The sequence below is a fragment of the Mesoplodon bidens genome (genome assembly GCF_964165515.1).
Source record: "Mesoplodon bidens genome assembly, chromosome: 3".
Taxonomy (NCBI): domain Eukaryota; kingdom Metazoa; phylum Chordata; class Mammalia; order Artiodactyla; family Ziphiidae; genus Mesoplodon; species Mesoplodon bidens.
The window spans coordinates 170,773,684-170,790,492 of NC_138178.1; the positions used below are offsets into that span (position 1 = coordinate 170,773,684).

Here is a 16,809-nt window from a genome sequence, read left to right on the forward strand (position 1 = left end):
GGCTCTGTGCTGCAAGTAGTACATTTGTTTTTGGTGTGTCCTGTGAACTGTGTGCCCTTCTCCTCCTTCATGAATATGCCAGATGAATAGCCTTCAGAGTTAGTGCCTCAGGTATTGAGTCTTTTAGGAAAATGAGTATGTTGACCAGATGCCAAACTGATCTCTTCCTTTTATGATCCCAGTTATCGATTTTAATCATCTTTTTTGTGCTCTCCCTGTGTACTCAGTGCTGGCCTCCTATCAAGCACTAAATTAATAACAGCTGTTCTTACCATGGTCTGCCTCTTTGGATTCTTGCCATTGGTCCTTTTTGAAGTGCATAGGTCCCATTTAGGTGCAGGTAGGAGCCTGGAAGCACCAGTCACAATGTATAGACGATAACTGTATTTTTTTGTTTCACTAATGAACATGGCTGTGACTAACGACACCAAGATGTTGGGTGTATTCTTGCATAATTGCCTCTCTTACCATAAGAGTTCCTAGCTGAGTCACCTTTCTTTGACTCCCAGTTCACCTGGGCCACTACAAATAGAAGATGCTGCAGGAAAAAATATATCCCATCAATTAGGGTCATGTTTTTCTTATACTGACTGGTAATTTTTTTTTTGAGGAGAGGGGTGCATTTTTAGAGGCTTATCAGTGTAACGTTAACAGGTTTTCAACATCAAATACTGCCATGATAAGATGCAAAATAATATTCTTGTAATAGTAACTAGTGGTTGATGGGCTTAATTTTTTTTTTAGGTGCCGATATTGACGCGTTGTGTGTTGCACCAAGACATGTTGATCGAAGTGACTTTTTCACCTCGTTCTATGATAAGTTGAAATTACAGGAAGAAGTAAAAGATTTAAGAGTGCGTAAATGTTCAGAGTGAAAGGGGAGGAGTTATAAAAATCAGTTTAGTCAATTGAGTGAGTTTTATGGTATAGCCATTAATTTATTGAACTCTTGCAATTTGCCAGACCCTTTTAAGCTTAATGTGTATGCTTGCATTTTATTCTTTACAGCAGTCTAAAATCATAAATCTCTAATCTCATGTACAGAGTAGGAAATGAGGCAAACAAAATAAATATTAAGCAGCTTGGCCACCATCACATATCCGAGTGGCAGAGATCAAGAATTTGAACCTAGGCTTGTGCGACTTAGGATTCTCGAGTCTTAAAGCTGTTTACTGAGAACCTAGTCTGTGTCAGGTGTTGTGGTAAATTATGTTTAAGCAATGTCAGTACTGCATTCAGTTAAGAGCGCTAAAGCTAGTGTAGCCCTAAGGTATACTTTCAGAGACACTGATTTTTAAATTTTCCCACAGGCTGTTGAAGAGGCATTTGTACCAGTTATCAAACTGTGTTTTGATGGGATAGAGGTAAGGTTCAAATAGACAGTTCTTACTGTGTGTTATTTTGATAGGTGTAGGTTAAAAACTTGATTTATTTCAAAGGTTTATAATTGGTGAGTTGGTATGATATTAATACGAATTAAGTTTTTTTTGAAATGGAAGTGACAGGCTACTCTTTGTAGTCTCTTTTAAAAAAGAGCCTAGTGAAACCAGGAGTTAAAGTATAGACAGAAATGTACTGACTGTGAAATGGCTGCTACAGAACAGGTTAATTGATAGTTTTTCCATATGCAGATTTTATATGCTTTTAGTCTCATTAAGGTAATATAACTATATTTTTGCAAGTAGAACTTCGGCTTCATTTAAATTAAATATTTAAGAGCTGAGAGAAAATTGTGACCTGATGTCATGTATGCTGAAATATTTTCTGATAGGGAAGGATATATGAGCTCAGATTCTTTTTTTTTTTAATTTATAAATTTATTTATTTATTTGTTTTTATTTTTTGCTGTGTTGGGTCTTTGTTGCTGCGCGTGGGCTTTCTCTAGTTGTGGCGAGCAGGGGCTACTCTTCATTGCGTTGCGGTGACTTCTCTTGTTGTGGGGCACGGGCTCCAGGCATGCAGGCTTTAGTAGTTGTGGCATACAGGCTCAATAGTTGCGGCATGCGGGCTCAGTAGTTGTGGCGCACGGGCTTAGTTGCTCTGCGGCACGTGGGATCTTCCCGGACGAGAGGCTTGAACCCGTGTCCCCTGCATTGGCAGGCGGATTCTTTTTTTTGGCAGGCGGATTCTTAACCACCATGCCACCACCAAGGAAGCTCTGAGCTCAGATTCTTGACATGATGTGCAGTTCTCTTTGATGTTTTCAATGTGTGTAATGAAAGTAGTTGCAACAAAGCTGACCCTGAAGCAACTTTAGTTATTTATGTTACTTCTGCCATACATAATGGTTCTGGAAAGTCACTCATAGTAATAATGATGGTTATAAAATCTCAGAAATGGAAGAATAATACTTCATGGTTCTGCAAAAAAAAGTGGTTTCTATAATTGTTGCATAAGGTGCCCAACTCTGTCTTCTATGAAATATGACTAATCTTAATAAGTAGACATAAGATGTTAAATTTAGTAAAGGATTATCAAGTTCAGGCAGCTTTGATTTACTGTCAATGTTTAAATAAATATAAAACAACCATAATGTATAGGTGATGCCTTGTTTTCCCAAAAAGAATGTTAACCAACAAAGGGGAGATTTTTTGGGGTGGAGAACCAACTCAATTGTGTAAACTTTTCAGGATGGAGATAAAAGTCAAATGGTTACTAGAAATATTTAATGTGCTTGTTATTACTGAGTTGCTTTTTGAGTTACCTGTTTTTTTTTTTTTTTCTGTGAGCATATAGTCTTTATTTCTGTCTAAATTAGGGGAGATACTGGATTTTGGAATGTGTATCATTGGAAAATTTAGGCTATACCACAGGTACTTACTTGTGTAAATGTACAGTTTTTTCCTGTCTTGTAGGTGCATGTTTAAATGATTTTTCACAGCAAGCTCTTAAAATACTGATTTTTTTTAACATCCTTTTTGGAGTATAATTGCTTTACAATGGTGTGTTAGTTTCTGCTGTATAACAAAGTGAATCAACTATACATATACATATATCCCCATATCTCCTCCCTCTGGCGTCTCCCTCCCACCCCCCTATCCCACCCCTGTAGGTTGTCACAAAGCACCCAGCTGATCTCCCTGTGCTATGTGGCTCCTTCCCACTAGCTATCTGTTTTACATTTGGTAGTGTATATATGTCTATGCCACTCTCTCACTTGTCTCAGCTTACCCTTTCCCCCTCCAGGTGTCCTCAAGTCCATTCTCTACGTCTGCGTCTTTGTTCCTGTCCTGCCCCTAGGTTCTTCAGAACCTTTTTTTTTTCCCCATATATATGTGTTAGCATATGGTGTTTTTCTCTTTCTGACTTACTTCACTCTGTATGACAGACTCTAGGTCCATCCACCTCACTACAAATAACTCAATTTTGTTTTTTTTTATGGCTGAGTAATATTCCATTGTACATATGTGCCACATCTTCTTTATCCATTCATCCGTTGATGGACACTTAGGTTGCTTCCATCTCCTGGCTATTGTAAATAGTGCTGCAGTGAACATTGTGGTACATGACTCTTTTTGAATTATGGTTTTCTCAGGGTATGTGCCCAGTAGTCGGATTGCTGAGTCGTATGGTAGTTCTATTTTTAGTGTTTTAAGGAACCTCCATAGTGACTGTATCAATTTACATTCCCACCAACAGTGCAAGAGGGTTCCCTTTTCTCCACACCCTCTCCAGCAATTATTGTTTGTAGATTTTTTGATGATGGCCATTCTGACCAGTGTCAGGTGATATCTCATTGTAGTTTTGATTTCCTTTTTTCTAATGCTTAGTGATATATTCTTTGGAGAAATGTCTATTTAGGTCTTCTGCCCATTTTTGGATTGGGTTATTTGTTTTTTTTTGTTATTGAGCTGCATGAGCTGCCTGTATATTTTGAAGATTAATCCTTTGTCAGTTGCTTCATTTGCAAATATTTTCTCCCATTCTGAGGGTTGTCTTTTCGTCTTGTTTATGGTTTCCTTTGCTGTGCAAAAGCTTTTAAGTCTCATTAGGTCCCATTTGTTTATTTTTGTTGTTATTTCCATTTCTCTAGGATGTGGGTCAAAAGGATCTTGCTGTGATTTATGTCATAGAGTGTTCTGCCTATGTTTTCCTCTAAGAGTTTGATAGTATCTGGCCTTACATTTAGGCCTTTAATCCATTTTGAGTTTATTTTTTTTTTTTTTTTTTTTTTTTTTTTTGCTGTATGCGGGCCTCTCACTGTTGTGGCCTCTCCCGTTGCGGAGCACAGGCTCCGGACGCGCAGGCCCAACGGCCATGGCTCACGGGCCCAACCGCTCCGCGGCATGTGGGATCTTCCCAGACCGGGGCACGAACCCGTGTCCCCTGCATCGGCAGGCGGACTCTCAACCACTGCGCCACCAGGGAAGCCCTTGAGTTTATTTTTTTGTGTGGTATTAGGGAGTGTTCTAATTTCATTCTTTTACATGTAGCTGTACAGTTTTTTGATATTGAGCTGCATGAGCTGCTTGTTTTTTTTTTTTTGGTTTTTTTTTTTTTTCCGGTACTTGGGCCTCTCACTGTTGTGGCCTCTCCCGCTGTGGAGCACAGGCTCCGGACGCGCAGGCTCAGAGGCCATGGCTCACAGGCCTAGCCGCTCCATGGCATGTGGGATCCTCCCGGACCGGGGCACAAACCCGCGTCCCCTGCATCGGCAGGCGGACTCTCAACCACTGCACCACCAGGGAAGCCCTGCTTGTATATTTTATTTATATTTTGTTAATCCTTTGTCAGTTGCTTTGTTTGCAAATATAAAATACTGATTTTTAAAGTGATCTTATAAAAGGCTTGTTTCTCTAGCAGCATTCAAAGGTTGGAACCATGAAATCATACCCTCAGGAATAATTACCAAATCTGTGCCAAATTTCTTTTGCTTTCCTTGAAAAAAAGGAAAAAAACAATTTTGTCAGTTGCATTCTATGAGTCTTCAAAATTAGCCAGTTTTTGTTTTGTTTCTATTTAGTCAAAACTAAGTTGGAGAAACAGACTGGAATATTATAGGTACATAAGTTCTTAAATATAAGAAGTTCCCTTTTTACTGACAGGTATATTTGGGCTACATATAACCATATTGGCCTTATATTTGGGCACCCTTTAGAATATAATTCACAGTTCATATAGGTGGAGAACTAAACAGTTAGTTTTAAGTAATCCAGTATATCTGCATTTAGCAAACTTAGTATATTAAACTTAGTATGATTAAAATGACAAGTAGCTATTTATACATGTTCTGTTTAGTATTACCGTGTTTTAACATCTGGTTAAAATACCTGTGGTAAGAATTTTGTTTGAACTTTTGGAGGTGTTGTCATGTTAACAGCTGATGAGAAGATCCTGGTTTTAAGGAGTATTAAGTGTTTTCTTTTTTAAAGAAATGACTTAAAAATAGGCAGACATGGAATGTTTTGCTTTGTTTTTGTTTTAGATTGATATTTTGTTTGCAAGATTAGCACTGCAGACTATTCCAGAAGACTTGGACTTAAGAGATGACAGTCTGCTTAAAAATTTAGATATAAGATGCATAAGAAGTCTTAATGGTATGTAAAAACCTACTTCCTTTTGCATAGTAGCAGTTTTGGTCAAATATGAAATAGTTTTTAACTCAAGCTTCATAATGAAGCTTTTAATGGCCATATTGTTTATCCATAGTGAGTGAAATAAAATGAACTTTTTACTTAATAGTTAGACTGCAGTGGAGCATTTAGTAATCTGTTAAATCATTGGTATCTTGCATTATTATTTCTTTTCTTCCTGGGATGTTTAAATACTGTCTGACATTTGTACTCTATTGCTAGTGGCTCAGGTTTCACCTTGTAACTGTTAATTTTGATCCTGTTAACCTTTGTAACATTTTCAACTGTTGTGCTTTTAAAAGGGTTACATTTGAACACTTACTTTAGCATTGTTTTGTTAATATGCTCTTGAAGAACAATTCTTGGAAACTTAAATGGATCAAGCCCTATTCACCGTCTCTGAACTGGAACACATTTTAATTATGGGTTGAAAGTTTTTGAAATAAAGCATCTTACAGTTCAGATTATTTGGTTTTAGAGTGGTGTTTGTGATGGGAGGTAAAAGTTTTATAGTTTTTATTTGCCTCTTTATTAACATTACTGATTTTACAAAGTGAATTTTTATTTAATTTGACATTAGTCTCAGAAAATTTAAAAGATAATTATCATTAAACTTTTGATGATTTAATGTTCTTTTTTTTTTTTTTTTTTTTTTACTCCTATTAATCAGGTTGCAGGGTAACCGATGAAATTTTACATCTAGTACCAAACATTGACAACTTCAGGTTAACCCTGAGAGCTATCAAACTGTGGGCCAAACGTGAGTTCAGAATTTGTTGGCTAGCTTATTAAAAATGTTTAAGCTTTTGTTCAACACTAACTTTTCTTTTTGCTTTTCCCTTATCAACAGGCCACAACATCTATTCCAATATATTAGGTTTCCTCGGTGGTGTTTCCTGGGCTATGCTAGTAGCAAGAACTTGCCAGCTTTATCCAAATGCAATAGCATCAACTCTTGTACATAAATTTTTCTTGGTATTTTCTAAATGGTATGTGTTTAGATTATATTAAAATAAAATTGATTGTAGACACTGAAGTTTAGTCTTATTTCTATGACATTTCTGCAGCTGGTCTCAGATTCAAATTTTAGCTCATGATGTAGCAGTATAGGTAGCCTTGGGGAGATCATGTTGTGTATAAAATGGCAAACCTAAATTCCATTCCTTTTCCCTAGCTTTCCCAGGATAGCAAGGCAGGTGCTGTTTGTACTTCCATGCGTAAACTTACTCTCTAAATAAACTGAATTTTAGCTATAATGTCTGCTAAAATCCAATGAGTTGATAGGTTGGGATATCAGTTACTTTGGATAAAACCTTATATATACCACCTCTTTTAATTTACTCTTTGAATTCTTCTAGATCTATAGGCCATTAGTTTCCTGTGGTTGTTTTTTGCCTTCAGCTGCCCATTTATCTTTGGTAGAATGTTAAGGATGTAAGTGTATATAAAGCTTTTAAGGATAATTGTAAGTGCTTGAAAAGCAATTGAGCATCCCTTTGAGATTAGTCATTAACCCAGGAGAGATTTTTTTTTAATGCTCTCCTTCATTTCAGCCTGGTCGCATTTGTCAACCATTATTTCTCTTAAGTAAGATAAAAGATTGCTATTTCACATTAGTTGCTTTGGCCCAAAAGGTTAGAGTTCTTCGTTTTTAATCGAATTGATCTGAAAGATTTGTCTTCCCTATTTGTGCCAACCTCTGTACCTCCTCCTCCTGAAAAAAGAGTTTTAGTTATTTTGTAAAAATTAGAGTTATTGGTGACAATTTATAATTTAGAACTGTGCCACACTTTTCAATACACATTCTGTAATTATGGATTTGATAGCATTTAATTATATATAACCAGATTTGATGAGAAAAATGTCAGTTTCTCTTAATGCTACACATACATGGCAAATAATATTTTTAAGAAGCTAACCTTGATACTAAAGATGGCAAATGTTTTCCAGTTTTTAATCTCTTCTGTAAAGGACTGAAGTAGCTAACTCACAAAACATATCTTGAAAACAGTGTTCACATCATTACACATATTCACATTAATAACCTTTGTCATTAGATAGAGAAAAATTTTCCTAATAATTTTTATAATTATTCATACTCCTTTGCCTATAATGAATTAAAGACAGGATGTTTTTCTTTTCAAGGGAGATTTTATCCTGTTCAGGTTTGAGGTGAACACATCAGATGTCTCGGAATAGTACTTTTAAATTTGAATAGTGCTTTATTAGTTCTTCTCTGCGAGGCAGAGAAGATATTTGACTTCAGTCTGAGAAAGCTACCAAATGGTTTAAGTTACTTTCATAGAGGAAATGTAATTCAAGTAGTCTAACGTCGACAGAAAGGAATAAAGGAATAAAAGATGATATATACCAAGAGTGCAAAATGAATGAAGAAGGATCACATTCACAAATACTGTATGTTTAACAAAATACGTGTAGATGGTAATATCCAGTAGTCTTATCAAGTGCTACAATCTTTTTAAACAGGGAATGGCCAAATCCAGTCCTATTGAAACAGCCTGAAGAATGCAATCTTAATTTGCCTGTATGGGACCCAAGGGTTAGTGTATTATTTTTTCCCCTACAAATTCACACTGTGCAATAACAAGTAAAAATCATCTGCATAAACTTCAGGGAGACTTCCCATCCTGTTACGTATGAGTGGACATGTTCGTATTACACTTTCTTTTTAATCTCAACTATAATTTTCCTCTGATGTGAGAAGCATAATTATGTACCCTGTAAACTACATTTAATTGTACATAGTTTATAATATCAAGATCACTAACATTTTAATTTATTCTATATAGAACTACCTTGTAAGTCAAAGTTGTGTGGGCATTTGTGCTTAAAAGAAAAAATAAAAGGATACTAAAAATCCCTGTATTTTTTTTTGTTTGATCTAAATATTCTGTTAAAATTGGGTTATTGTAGGAAAACTTGCTTAATGTTTAACCATGGCAGATAACTTCTAAGCAATATCACTTTAATTACTGTGATGTAATTGTAAAAATCGGTTTGCATAATTCAGATTACAAAAGCATGGTTGGGCTGAAGAGGAGCTTCCATTCTGCTTCTTTGGAAGTTACGACCTTTACTGCTTACTCAGTTTAAATGTTTAACATGTACTTTATTAATTGATAAAATAAATTTAGGTTTGAATAAGGCTTTCTAGGTTTATAAAATTCTATTTTTCTACATTAATTTGCTATTTTATTGCAACATCAAAAATTTTGTCAGTTTTAAGCTTTGTTAATGACATCAAGCTGTGAATTTTTAAGTTTTCCGAACCTCAAGACATTTAATTTTGGAGGGATGTGAATTTACAATTTCTTCTGTGGAAATATGCCACTTTTATCATTAGTATACAGATTAAAATTAATAGTTATTAAATCATTTCATTATCTCTTAAAATGATACCAACATGGATAAAGTAGTTTTACCATGTGTTAATAAGCTTGTACTCCTGATAAATTAAGGGTATATTAAAAACTAAGTTTAAAATTCGTTTTACACAGAACATACTATGACATTTCTCAAAAGTGTAATTGTGTGTACATCTCTATTTCTGTTGTAGAAAAAAGAAAAACTAAACATCAGTAGATGCCCAAATAGAACCTTCTTTTGCTTGACAGGCACACTATTTCTAGTAAGATTGCCAAAACAGTCATATGCCCAAATGATTGAAACAAAACATTAGACCAAATCACAGATTCTGTAAAGAATTCCTGTAAAAACAATGTCTCTTTACATGGTTTTTCTTTCTCAACTCCAGCTATGAAATGAAATAAAATTTAATCATTGGTTCAGTTTAACAAGGGGTAAAAAGTCCAAGTATCTGTTGCATATGTACTTGAAGAAACTGATTGGCTGTTGTTGTATGTAGGTAAACCCCAGTGATAGGTACCATCTTATGCCTATAATTACACCAGCATACCCACAACAGAACTCCACGTACAATGTGTCCGTTTCAACACGGATGGTCATGGTTGAGGAGTTTAAACAAGGTAAGTGTTTATCCTTATGCTCTCCTTTATACACGAAGGATTTACATACCATTGTACACCCCATAGTCGGGTATTCAATTAAATTGGAGAAAGCATTCACCGAAGTGGATTTTGGTGTTTATTTATTGATTACAGATTATATTTGAGAATTAACTTGGAAAACTCAGTTTAATTTCTTTTAAGCAATTTATTTTTGATTATATATTGGAAGATTAACCAAAATTGAAAATTGTGTCCTTAGCTGGGCCTTTATGGTTTAGTTCCATACTATTGCCATGTGAAATTTTAAGTGATATCATAATTTCTCTCTACTGGGTGACATGAGAGGCTTTTAGCAGGTGGTATACTTGGAAAGAGCTTTGAGCAGGATTTTGGCCAAACTGCCCACTTTTTTGGAATAACCTCTAAACTTCTGAATCCCAGTAGTACTGCTAATTTGAAGGAGTAGCTATTGCTAAATGGTCTTTAAGGGAAGTAGCTAGAACTGGATTGTTTAATTTTGACACAAGTCAAGGAAATAGAATCAGCTGTATGACTGCCAGCGTCAAACCCAGAAGTGTAAAGTTCTTTTCTGTAGTCTACAGGGGCTGTTCATGGGAAGATGTCGCTATCCTTTTATGGGAAACTTGTTTTTTAGAAAGGCAGGAAGCAAAGCTTATGGGAAGTTTCTCTTTCTCGGGTAACTCCAGTGCTTCAGTTTTAGGAGAGAGTCATTCTATGAGCATGGCATTTTAGAGTAATGGCAATTTGCCAGAAACCTGGATCTGAAAGGAACCCTCCAGGTTTTTTGAAAAGGGTGTATGTGAGAATCTGTATGCTCTAGAGTCATAGACTAAACTTGCTATGTTAAAATTATGATTTTAGGAATATAGTGAATGCATGTGGTATATTTAAGATCTTTAAAATTCTAGATTCTTAGACTGAAGCATGCAAACATTTTAATATGTTTTTAATTTAGGTCTTGCTATCACAGATGAAATTTTGCTGAGTAAGGCAGAGTGGTCCAAACTTTTTGAAGCTCCAAACTTCTTTCAAAAGTACAAGTATGTATTTTAAGGCATGTCGGACATGTTGCTCTCTTAAGTAATGGTTTAATGGTAGCATACGTGACATCTCTTTTTGCTAGACTAATGTAGTCTTGAATTTTCCTTTAAACATCTTCTATACAAGTTTTCTTCCTGTCACAAAGGGCATACTGTTTTTAGTAAACCCCTTATTATTTCTTTTTCAAGATAAAGTGTAGTCCATACAGTTTTGCTTCCTGATGTAACTGAATTTCTACACTTCGTAGCAACGTCAGTTCTGAAGGCTTGTTAGTCATCACCAAAACTCTAAATCTGTATACCTTGGCAAAGGAGTGAACTGTTAAAATCTGTAGTTAATAGTCTCTATTAAGTAACTAAGTATTTTCAGCCAATTTGGGAAACTTATTTATCATTAAGATTCTCTATAACATAGGCAAAGCTAATAAAATGTCAGTGTATGTAGTCAGTAAAATGTTTTCAGTAGTTATAGCACATGATTGGCCTACCATTTCCCCTCTAATGTTAATAAAGCCCCTTCAAATATTTCTACAGATAATTTTCATGGAATCTCAGTGGGTGTAATATTTTTTACTAATGGTTTTAATATAATGGTTTAATACCGTAGTACAGGTTAATAGCCTGATTGTGTTGGTTTTGATGAAAACTGTAAGTTATAATAAATCGTACTTTTAAAAAAATGGACTTGCACTTTTATTTGCCCTGAGCTGAAAACTTGCCAAAGTCCCACTTAAAAAAAATTTTTTTCTTTAATGCTTGAAATTTTCCTGACCATTTGATCTTGTGTTGGATTGTGTTTTGTAATAATCTAAGCAAGATTGCTCTATGCTATTTCCCCAATTAAAAACAAGAATGATGACCTTCATGATGTCTCTGTGTTTTGTTTCTGTATCTTTTGCATGAAAAAGCAATAATGGAGCCAGCTTAATTGTTGTGTTCTGGGAGCACTGCATTGTCAGTAAAAATTTAAATAGCATAACATTGAATGTTCTTGTTTATTACTTATTCCCCATAAGTTGTGCTTTTCCATTTGGCAGATAATTTTCCATTGTTTTTTATTTTAACCACTGTTGAGGAAGTACCTTTGAACATTTAAACTAATAAATATATATTCTGACGCTTTAAAAACTACATCATGAAAGAGTACATGATTACTTGTAAGGAGAATAAAGAAATTGGTCTCCTAGAAAAGTGCCAGCATCTCTTAATGCCTGAGAATCCAAGATGAAGCTAGATAATTTTTCCTGTCTCACTTTCTTGTAGCAGTAAGAGGTGGGTAGAATGAAGTTCTTCTAAGTACCCACTTAACTGGTTTCTTTCACTTTAAGAAAGACTAGTGTTGAAATTGAAGAAACCTTAATAATGTCATCTATTTGAATAAATCTGTATTACTAGAACTTTGAAGGTTTTTTTTTTTTTTTTAAAGCTTGCCTAAATCTTTCTTTTAAAACTTTGAGGCTGTCCTTCAGTCTATGCCAAATAGTACATATAAGGTCTTCAGTTGACTGATGAAAAGATTTATAGATTACTGTCCTTACTGAATTCTCTTGAAACAATCAAATTATTTTAGGTTATTAAAAACAACTTTAAACATAATTAGATATGAGGATGTAGCAACAAATAGAGGAAATTATATCAGAAAATTTAAATTTCAGCTGTGACTCCTGCGAAAAAAGATTTGAAAACATGACAACAATGAGCTAGTTTTACCTATACCAAATTCTACTTATGTTTTTAACTTTTTGCAAAAATTTTTCCTGTTAAAGAATTAGTGATTGCTATCATTAGACTCTGAGGCATTCCCAGATTTGAATTTTTCTTTTAACATGTTGTATGCATTACCCCAAAGATTAGCTGTACAACTGAACTGAAATCCTTAGTTTTGCCTTGAGTCGAAGTTGGTTAAGCTTATTTCAAGTATATCCTGAAGGTATTGTGTTATATGAAAGATTTTAAGTCATAGTATACCTGCCTGCCTTTCTTGGAAGGGAAGAAACCATGAAGGAAATTTCAGTTGTCTTAGAAAGCAGACCATGTTTCAGAAGATATCAGTGTTCTTGTGAAAAAGGGAGAACACTGTCTTGTGAAATTTTGTAGTTCTAAGAAAATATTTTTCATGTTTTACCTTTAATATATTCAAGCTCACATAAGTAACCAGCAGTAAAATAAATCATTATTGACATAGGAGATGCGAATACTTATTTCAGATGTTCCATTTCCTTAGGAATCGAGGAAGCAAAGGTATTAGGGAAAAAAGCCAAATGTTCTCAGGAATAGGATTAATAATTTATAATTTCAAGGAGTATGTATGTATAGAATAACTTAGCCTCATAATGTTTTAAAGACTTTAAAAATAGTGAACTGTAATTCTTGGACCTGAGTTACTTGATGATGGAATTGCAAGGATTTTTGTCTAAGAGATAATTAGATTTTCGGTGCACATATCTGAGCTGTTATCTACCCAGGGAAAAATATTAATGTGATGAAATGTCCAGGAAACCTACTTACAAAATGCTTTTTTGGAGTAAATAGTTGTGAGGTAATGATAATAACTAAATTAAGTGTTTTTAGAAGCTTTTAAAGAGGTTTTAATTCAACTGTGGTACATTTTTATAGTTAAATTTTTTTTATTAGAAACTGATAATCTTTAAATTTGGGGGAAAGTTAATCATTATTGCATTGGCTTCAGTGTTTCATGAAGGCATTTGAGCACCTGAAGCATGATAGTGGCACTGTAAAGTAGGGGATGGTGTTTTTTGGAGCAGCAACAAAACAGTCTAAATTTAGACCTATTTCTGCTTGGTCTCTGTGCTCTGATAGGTAACTTAAGAATTAATGACAGGTTATTTCTATTAAACATGATTACTGTATTTTGTCTCATCTCACATTTGCTTAAATTTGGCTGAGTGAAGGACATTTGACTTCGCATACATACTTGCTAAGCTGTTTAAAACTTCGAGCTTTATTTAAACAGGTGCCTTTATCATAAAGGATGTGCAGAGTAGACACCCCCTTCCACTGGATTTCAGTAAGAACCAAAGTTGAACTCTGAGCTTTAAAACTTTAAACTTTGAATTACCAACAAGATTATGTTCAAATGGATTTTATATTTTTTATAAATAGAGAACATTATATATCACTTAAGTTTTTGTTCAAGACTCAGGTGGTCATTAAGAGTATCCATTTCAATAGTGTGGTAAAAGTGATTTAGAGACTTGAGTTTTGTCCTCATATTAGGTGAACCCCGACAGCTTTGCTGTTTTGAGTTTTTGTGTGCATGCCTGCTTTTTATACTTTGTCTTATCCTCTTATAAGTGGATATACTTTAGTCAGAGTTTTTTCTCCGGCCCCCCCCCCTTTTAAAATCTGTTGTCCATTTTCAAACTCCCAGGGAACTGGAAATCAGGTTACTGAGCTTATTAGGATTTTGTTTGATTTATAAGAGAGTTGAGGGCCCCAGGAGGGTTTTCTGTATGTAAAATGCATGAGCTTTTAGTGGTTTTATTAACTTTTATTTATTTGGGCTGTGTTTGTTCTGTATATTTGGTTTGCTCTAAATAATTGCTGAACAAATTAAACTGGTAAAGGAAACGAAGTATTGGTCTGTATGGATTTGGACTGCACATTTACTTTTCTGTCTACGTGTTTTCATATTTATGTATATTACCTCTGTTACCTTAAGTTTATAAATACTTGAAGTTAATTTAAAATTCTTAGTCATAATTCTGACTTTTCCACCTACTATCAGTTTGCTTTTTGAGGTAAAGTTTCTGGTGAGAAGTTTGATTTCTATCACCTCTAAAATGGATTTTGTAGAAAAGTATGTTGGATTGCACTTTTTTTTTTTTTAGTCTTACAAAATTATTCTTTAGTTGTAAATAGTTTGTTTTAAAAAGATTTAAAATAGTCGGTCATGATGGTGTTTTTCTGAAATGAAAACTTGATTTTGCTCTAATTTGAATGGAATTGGATTCTGCATAGAAATCACATTTCTTTGTTGCTCTCACATTAATGATGTCTGCATCTTTGTTATAGAAATTCATACTGTTGCTTGAAAAAAATCATGAGGCCTAACTTAAGTATTCAGTTTAATTTTTGCTACCTTTGAATTAAAAAGCATGATGTATTTGATACTATTTTTGAAGTTACTGATGTATGTATATTTAGTGATCCTGTTTTTGTGGCTAAAGCCTTGTTGCTTTATTTCCATCAAAGCAATTTTGCTTTAATAGGTTATATTTTAGTGAGGTAGCTCTTTATAGAAAAAGCACTCCACCAGAATCATTGAACCAAATTATCAGTTGATATTTAGTCATCGTTTTTGAATTAAGCTGCTTTTTGGGTAATTATTCATAAAATAACTAACTGCCTTTTTCAGAAGAATTAAACTTGCCAGTAGTTAGAAACTTGTGGAATTCAGCATTTATGATTTTATGTGCAAACTGAGATTGCAGTTCTCTCTTGCTAGATTGATCTATAACTGTCAAAAAGCTTATTACATTATGGTGTTAATATCCAGCACAAAGCACTTAAATGAAATAAATAGCATGTTGTCTTTATCTTCAAAGGCATTATATTGTACTTCTAGCAAGTGCACCAACTGAAAAACAACGCCTAGAATGGTGAGTATAAGATTAGATTTTACAAAACAAAAAACAACAACAAAAACAGAACTTCAAAATGAATCAGATAGGCACAGAACACAGTAGGAGGTGGAAGTCCTTAAAACATCAAGTTTGGTTTTGTTCATAAATGGAGCTTTACTACTTGTAGTAGAAGTATAGGAATTTGGGGATCCATATGTACAATTTTTTTTATTTGCCTTATAGAGATCCATGTGTTATTTAACTGTATATTTAAAGTGCTTTGTTTTAGTTTACTGATTTTTTTTCTTTAAATATTTGTGGGGTTGTCTTTTGTAACCTTCCTGGTTTGAAATGTGGCTTGATTCTCTTCTTCCTGCAGTTTTCACTTCATTTTTGGGGTAGAACATAAGGCTTTAGTTTTATCTATGGGAGTTTAGATAGTTGAACTGCCCTCATATGTGTGTTTTATGATCTTCATATTACAGCTTCACACAAACATACTTGATTTTGTGCATTTTATTTTATTTTTAAAATTAACCAGAATTTTCATTAATAATGAGTGACATTTGTTCAGGGTGGGCTTGGTGGAATCAAAAATCCGAATCCTGGTTGGAAGTTTGGAGAAGAATGAATTTATTACACTGGCTCATGTGAATCCCCAGTCATTTCCAGCACCCAAAGAAAATCCTGACAAGTAAGCAGTCCTCTAATTTAATCCAGTTTCCCCATCCCCTTTTCAACTTTTGCTCATGGAAGTTTTATAGGCAATTTTTAATAACTTGAGTTACTATTCTGTTGATTACATATGGGTCAGACCAAGTTGAAGTTTATGGTTTAGGGTTTCCTGATCAGGAACACTGAAGAGAAACACTGTTTTTTTTGCAAAAAATCACCCCTGAAATAAGTTGTAATGATGAGGTGCCTGTTAACTAATTTGAGTTCAGATTCTGTAGATCTGCACTTCAGCATTTCTTAACACACCTCCCCCTTTTTGTAGAGTGGTTTTCAGGATAGCTAATATATCAAACATCGATCTTTGCTTTTTATCTTAATTTTTTGAAAAAGAAAACATGCTTTGATATGACCTTGCAAAATTTTGAACTGTGATAGGTTCTGGAACATTGAGAAGAAATGTTATTAAAAGCTGCCTTGCCTTATTCTTTTAAGGATCTTTTTGTAGGTCAATTTCTGGTTTGATTGTTGCTGTGTTACTACCTATATGAAATTCTACTTTGCCTATAACCACTTTGTTGTATTTAGAGGGTGAGGGGAGTTTTAATAGTGAGCTTTTTCAAAAAAATGCAGTAGCATTAAAGACTGAAAAATATTAGTGAATGGATCATTTAAGATTGTGCTGTAATAGAATAGCTGTTACTCTGATTCTACAGATTATTTCCTTTTGCATTCATGTAAAAGAGTTGGCATGAGCTTTTTATAAATTTTTTTGTTGCTGCGATCTTAATTATTAAAAGACTGATCCATTCAGTAGGTATATCATTAAACGTTGAAAAGTAGCTGAATCACCCATTATTATTATGCTGCAGTCAGATTTCTGTTCATGTGGCCTTTTCATTTGAGTTTAAAAGTTTAAGGAATGTAT

At 34.2% G+C, this 16,809-nt stretch overlaps 1 protein-coding gene across 4 annotated transcripts in view; it reads left to right on the plus strand.

Moving 5' to 3' along the window:
* The window catches only part of PAPOLA (poly(A) polymerase alpha), a 58,053-nt gene that overhangs the window by 21,260 nt on the left and 19,984 nt on the right, over nt 1–16,809 (plus strand). For 3 of the 4 annotated variants that reach the window (XM_081229143.1, XM_081229145.1, XM_081229144.1), the window contains exons 5-14: nt 745–854; nt 1,311–1,364; nt 5,426–5,537; nt 6,244–6,333; nt 6,424–6,562; nt 8,061–8,133; nt 9,460–9,580; nt 10,539–10,623; nt 15,192–15,245; nt 15,784–15,903. In XM_081229143.1, coding sequence (XP_081085269.1) covers nt 745–854; nt 1,311–1,364; nt 5,426–5,537; nt 6,244–6,333; nt 6,424–6,562; nt 8,061–8,133; nt 9,460–9,580; nt 10,539–10,623; nt 15,192–15,245; nt 15,784–15,903 — 958 coding nt within the window. The remainder of the gene's footprint in view (nt 1–744; nt 855–1,310; nt 1,365–5,425; nt 5,538–6,243; nt 6,334–6,423; nt 6,563–8,060; nt 8,134–9,459; nt 9,581–10,538; nt 10,624–15,191; nt 15,246–15,783; nt 15,904–16,809) is intronic. The other variant, XM_081229146.1, reaches the window with a different exon arrangement.